This window comes from Bradysia coprophila (assembly GCF_014529535.1).
Source record: "Bradysia coprophila strain Holo2 chromosome X unlocalized genomic scaffold, BU_Bcop_v1 contig_39, whole genome shotgun sequence".
Classification (NCBI taxonomy): Eukaryota; Metazoa; Arthropoda; class Insecta; order Diptera; family Sciaridae; genus Bradysia; species Bradysia coprophila.
The window spans coordinates 492,055-498,533 of record NW_023503329.1 but is presented as its reverse complement, the minus strand read 5'-3'; the positions used below and the strand labels follow the sequence as shown (position 1 = coordinate 498,533).

Here is a 6,479-nt window from a genome sequence, read left to right as displayed (position 1 = left end):
AATGCTTCATATCCCACTTTTATATAGAAAATAGACCAAATAGACCGAAATTTGGGTTCCAAGAGTATAAGAACCACGTGAATACATCGAAAAATTCTTTATTTTAGTTGACCTCACTCTTGTCAGCAATAAACAATGAATAGCCGCACAAAAAACCTCAAAAAAGCGAAAAATAAACGAAAGAAACTGATAAAATTTCATCGACTTGGGGTGGACTTCCGCTAAAGTCGCTCCAACCCTTTGCAGTGAAACTTACCCAAGGATGTTTTTACATGTTAGAGTACTACAGAGGCGGGGCTCTCTCACAATACATACCATGTCTCGGACTTCTGTCACTGCAGCCGGTTAGGGGCTTGGGAAAATCACCTATTTTTTCACCTAAAATGATTGATATCACCAACAGGTCAACATGGACCTAGTGGTGTGTATACTCAAAATGTGTGTCTCTTCAACGCCTACAAGCCTAGCTAAAAAAGTTTTTTCCCAAAATTGTTTTACTCAACTATTCACGAGAAAACGATTTTGGCCCCTTTTGGCAGAACCTTACTTCATGATCTCGAGCGTCGACAACAAAATATATGACACCAAACGTAGTACCACGTTTTGCTCGCAACAGTTCAACGAATCGAATGAGCTATAAGTCAATAATATCCGTGACCCCTTGTCCCAAAGTTGTTGGAAGATTTCGCGATATCACTCTTAAGGTCAATATGAAAAATTTGCCAGTGAATTTTTGTGGTAAAATATTTTATCATATTTACGTTTACCACATTTTCCGAAACAAATATTTTTAAGGAAAATTAGGGAAATATCGGAAAATTAATGAAAATTAAAGAAAATTTGGAAAAATGCTTTCCCAACAAATGGTTGAAAATTTATATGAGAACATCGTAAGGCTAGCGAAATTGTAACGCGGCTTGAACGTTTTTGTACATTATCATCGAGGTACAGTGTCGCTTAACATTTATCTGTCACAATCTCAAAATAGTTCTATTTAAACGCTTCCATTGGACCCTGCTAATGGGAGCGTGTTTAAATATATTGTGCACGGGAGCTCAGACCCTAAAACACATTCAAATGCCGACATACACTACGAGGACATCAACACATTCAACAACGTAATAAATTTGTGAAAACATAGATCTGTGAAGATGTCATTTATGAATGCCCCATACGGTTGTTTTCCAAGTGAAAAAAGGGAGGAAAGTTTCAAACACGATAAAAAACAATAATCTTAAAATATACGAAGACGAAAAAAAAATTCTCCTTACCTTCTCACCGCTGTCGGATGGCAAATAAAATGTCAGCACTGTCAGAAATGATATTCCCATACACGGAATGATTATATTTACAGTATAAAAAAGTGTTTTCCTTCGCATCGTTATATTGAATGTAATATCCAAATAGGGTTCGTCACAGCATGTGTAGAATTTTTCATTTCTGTAAATGACATTATTATCGGTTATACAATTGTGTAGTACATCGAAACCACATAAATAATCAAATATGTTGAGCAAAATGTGGTGCTTTAAAACAACAAACATAAAAAAAAAGTTTTTTCATTGCCTGGTATATACTCGATGCTAAAACCACTTTACACAGAAAACTTTGCATTTTATATTGATAGGGACTAGAGAACGAACGCTGTACGTTGCTTCTATAACATTATAATTTGCTACTCTTAAAATTATTTCAGTATCCGATTTCAAGTGGGCCAATTGATTTTGAGGAGAATTAGTTTCGTGAGTCAGTCATTCTCATAACGATTCACCACACGTTTAACATTTTCTTGCTCTAGAATCAAGATTTTTAAGTGCCTTGATACCTAAGTACGAAGAGTGCATAATATTCCAGTACATTATAAAACCATTCTCTCAAGTTTCCGCAATTAAATTAGCATGTCATACGGACGTTCGTGAAAAAATTTCTTTAATAAAAGAAAAATGGAAAAACTTGGTAAAATTAACGGTTTTTGTTAAGCTCAGTAAAAAAATTACTGGTTAACGGTCTTAGAAAAGTGACTATATTCAGGTGAGAGCATCGTGAGAATTTCAAACTTTTGAATGATTTTTTTTTTTGGAAACTTGTCGGGGTGCGATATTTTTTACTTGTAAAGAATTTTCTATATTTACCTACCACGGCAGAGTGAAATAAACCAGACAGGAGCGGTTCATTTTTGAAATGTCAAATAAAGGACCTATAATACACTGTATGCAAATGAACTCAAATGAACACTGACATAAATTTAATAATTTTATTCGCAAAAAATAAGGCTACTAGATAATACAGGTCCCTAGTCAAATCACGCGCTACTGCCTTGACGTGTTACCTACTAATCGAACTTTTCATTAGAAAATTTGTGACATTCAGGTAAATGGATTTTTTTTCCACATTTCACGATGAAAATTGAAATTAGGGATCTGCAAGTTGACGATGTGTGCGGAAGAGATAGAGTCTGAAATTTTGGGACAAAGTGTAGATGAATGGTTGTAAAGTGTATGTGGACACAATTTACAACAATGAAAAATCCATAGATCCCGTCAGTCATTTTTGGCGATTTTCTGAACTTTTCGGATACCAGACCGAAAGTGTTAGATTTAGTATAAAATGGGCATTTACGTAATTTTGTGATACACGTATTGAGCGGTACTTTCGGATTTGGGAATAAGGTCTAGGTACTTTCTGACTTTACTGGCTACGAAATACGTAATACGAAATGCCAATTTTTTCTTACAAAATCCAACAGTGTGGGACTTGAGATTTTCTAATACGAAAATTTAGTTAAGAGTATAGAGAGATACTAACATGTGAACATGTGAGGCGTGTCGATTCGACACTGTCGAACGTGTGGGAATGTGGCTAAGTATTTTGAGGTTGTATGAAACTTTCGAAATTTCGTTTTTTTAGCAGTACTTCAAACGTAAATGGTAAATGTCGAAATTTAATGTTGCATCGGTAAATCGAAAATTCTCTGCCATATTGATTTTTTACGTATGTTAAGCATATATGGGAACAAAAGATTTAGCAGTGACATTCCTCCATTATGCAAGGTATACTAATGACCAATTCACATTTGAATTTATATGTAAATTTTTTGTACACACAAGTTTTACGAACTTTGGTCGGTCACTGCGAAAGCGAGGTGAATTAACTTTTTTTTAAAGAATAAGAAATGGAAAAATAGAGAAAAAAAACAATTTCCAACTGAGATTTATTACCATTTTCCAGATTGTACGTTTTTCTACGTGAAATAAAAAAGGAAACTAAAAATTTGCATGTAAAACCAGCAAGAAACATTTTCCCTACAAAAAAACAGTAAGTAAGCATAACATTTACACTAATTATAGCGCAACTAAATTATGCTATCACCGTGTTCGAATCACCTTCCAACGAATAAACATAAAGAAAAAATTCTTTTTATTTTATCACTCATTTAGAAACATATAAAAAAAAACAAGAAACTTCTGCAGAAGAAATACTTCTTTATGCAAGGGAAGAAGACGAAGGAAAAAAAACGCAAACAAATAGAAAGAAAAATATATATTTCAAATTACCTCACAGCCGGCACCTCCAAGATGTCCCACTCCACTGACATATAAAATTCTGACAAGTCTACACCTACATCTACGACATTACTGCCAGATTTTTCATCCATGTGTCGTAAATCGACCTGTTTTTTTTTTGGTATTTTGAGATGTTGGTTTTTGGTTCGTAGCGTACGGAACGGGAAGATGGTGTGTATATGAAAAAAGTAAAGATTTTAGCAAAACGATGAATTTATTTAGATTATATGTTTTGTGTGTATGAAGAGTGCTGAAAGCGTTTTTCATGCATGCTTTATATATATTATGTTATGGCTTTTATGTTATGTTCTGTTATGTGTATGTACAAATGTTTGATGCAGACATTCATTTTATTTTATATTCTGTGTGTAGCATGGATCTGAGTAGGTAAAATCCGGCTTATCTCGGCGATATATCCTGAAATTGGTTTAACTTAACAATATAAGAACGGATAATTTAATAAACAGATAGAGAGCGAGAAATAGACAAATAAGACAGGGAGAGAGAGAGAGAGAAGGACATGGGGGGTATATGTTTTGATGATTTTCCTCGAGATACTGTAACAAATAAAATTAATAAAAACGCAAATGTTATCGCTGATAATAAATAAATTGAAGAATTTCTTATTCAGTTGATTGAAGTAGAAGCAGGAAACGTGTCTCCTTCGAACTAAAAAAAAAAGATTCTGAGAGAAAAGTGCTGATGAAAGTATTGTAATATGCGAAAATGTGATTGAGGCATCGATTCGTTCCTGGATGTACCGTGTAATTTACAATGTTGCTGGAAAGTAGATACCTGGAAACAATGTTTAATTTTGACCATTCGAAAGAATAAATTCTCCAACTCAATTTTTCATTGAACGCAGAAACGGACAACTCGACTACTCTCAATTGTGATGAGAAGTTAAATCTAATTGCAACAATTTCAAATCAGACCACAGAATAACATGGTCGGAGAATATACCGTTTTTACAATTGTTCTAAGCCCGACTTCGGACTTTGAACTTAACGCCGAAATATTAATCGAAAATTTCCAAACTGAAAAGAGACCCTGAGACTCAGACCAATGTTACACTTCGAATTACAAAGGAATTACAGGAATTACAAAGATTGCCGACGGACCAATGAGCCATTAAAATATACGCAACGCCTACAAAAACCCCACCACCAGATTGAACAATTCGAAAAGAGTTCAAAGTTGTTCAAATTCGTTTGGCGGCGAAAAGTGGGCAAATAGAAGTCACAATAGAAGTGACGTATTCTCAGCGAGGAATTTTGAGGTAAATCGTAAACTACGACCAATCATTGTAAGTTTACAACTAACTTTCATTGAACCTTCTTCTGTTAGTAGCTAGTATCACCACATAAAGATGCTGAGAGAAAATAATCGTGCGACTTTCAAAACTTACAGACCCTTTTCAGAGACTATTTTTGGAAAAACATATTGTCACATTTTCTTGATTTTTCCAAATTTTCCTAAATTTCCCTAAATTAAAAAAAAATTGGAAAAATTCGGAAAAATGTTAAAATATATTCCCAACTAACACGGTAAAAACAATTCAAGTACGTCTTTTAGTACGGTTTTTAGTACGTCTTTTAGTACGTCTTTTAGAGCCTCTTTTAGTACGTCTTGGAACACTAGCAGTTTGACGACTGTCCGGCTCGTTGGACACGCCCAAAAAGACTGTTTTTGGAGAACGATTATTATTTTGTAAACCTACTAAAAGAACGGTAGCCATTTCTCATTGGTTAGTTATGTCGTCGGTTCTAAAGGTTTAGGCCCCATTAATCATTTGAAAATTTAAAAAGGAAAAAATTAAAAACAAAAGATATGTGGTCGCTGTAGCATCAACAAAAAAGTCATTTTAGGATGCGAAAACATGCAATTTTTAAGTTTTTGTAGGCCGATTAAGTTGGGTAAGATTTTTCACCTCCAGTGTCGTGACAGCAAATCCACAAACAAAACCACGATAAAAATTCCCCCTACTTAATCGGTCTAGATACTTTTTGGTAGAGTATCGGGTTCTCTTATCCTGGAATATCTAAACGCAACGGGACACGTTTTATTTAAACTATATTCAACTTTCAGTTTGTCCCCAGTGTGTTACTTAGTCTAATCAAAAATTCTGCTGATAAGCACACCCTTTAAAGCTGCTAACATTATTTCGATTGATATGTAGAAAATTGTAACTGATATCCATCCGAACACATTGTGGTAGCAACAACCACATTCCGTAAAGAATTTAAAATGTTTCGAATTTTTACCAGTCAAATTCCTGTTTTAAAATCGATACGAGCTATGTGAATCTTTAATCCTAATCGGCGTCAATCTTCTATGTAAATTATAGCTCAGTGTTCCAATGCATCGACAAAGCTCCTTCGAGTCGTTTTTATTTTCGTATTGCTAATCCTTAAATTAAACAATTGCTCTGCACCACTATATCACTTTGTTTGTTTGTTTGTTGTTTTGTATCTCGCTCGTGGTTAGGGATACAAGTTTCTAAACACATTTGCACTCACTTCGCGTTATTTAACTTTAAACTGCAAGTGGCACCAATGCAATGGATTTGAAAATTTTTAAAAATGTATGCTGACATCAAAATGTTATTTATTCAGACGCTCCTTTTAGAGTGCTTTTATAGATACGATTTTTTATTTAATTTTTTTTTTTATTTATTTATCCAAATGGATGTACTAGTTTGAGGTTCGAGTATTTGCAACGAGTTTAAGTTTAATTGACTCTTCTATCTGTATGTCTGCATGCATGTGTGTACATATATGTGCATACCAGAGTTTTTTCTCTGTCTCCATTTCCTTTTATTTAAAATTTTCAGTTTTTTCTTTTGCAAAAAAAAACGAGTCATACACAGAGTATGCATTACAAATTGAACAACTTACATATGACACGTATAGCGGA

General features: G+C 34.0%; 1 protein-coding gene across 3 annotated transcripts in view; it reads right to left on the bottom strand.

Annotated features, from left to right (window-relative positions):
• Window positions 1-6,479, bottom strand: part of LOC119069688 (acetylcholine receptor subunit alpha-like) — a 128,244-nt gene that overhangs the window by 29,759 nt on the left and 92,006 nt on the right. For all 3 annotated transcript variants that reach the window (XM_037173813.1, XM_037173812.1, XM_037173814.1), the window contains exons 6-7: window positions 3,555-3,670; window positions 1,272-1,440 (exon numbers count right to left, since the gene is read on the bottom strand). In XM_037173813.1, the coding sequence (XP_037029708.1) occupies window positions 1,272-1,440; window positions 3,555-3,670 (285 nt within the window). The remainder of the gene's footprint in view (window positions 1-1,271; window positions 1,441-3,554; window positions 3,671-6,479) is intronic.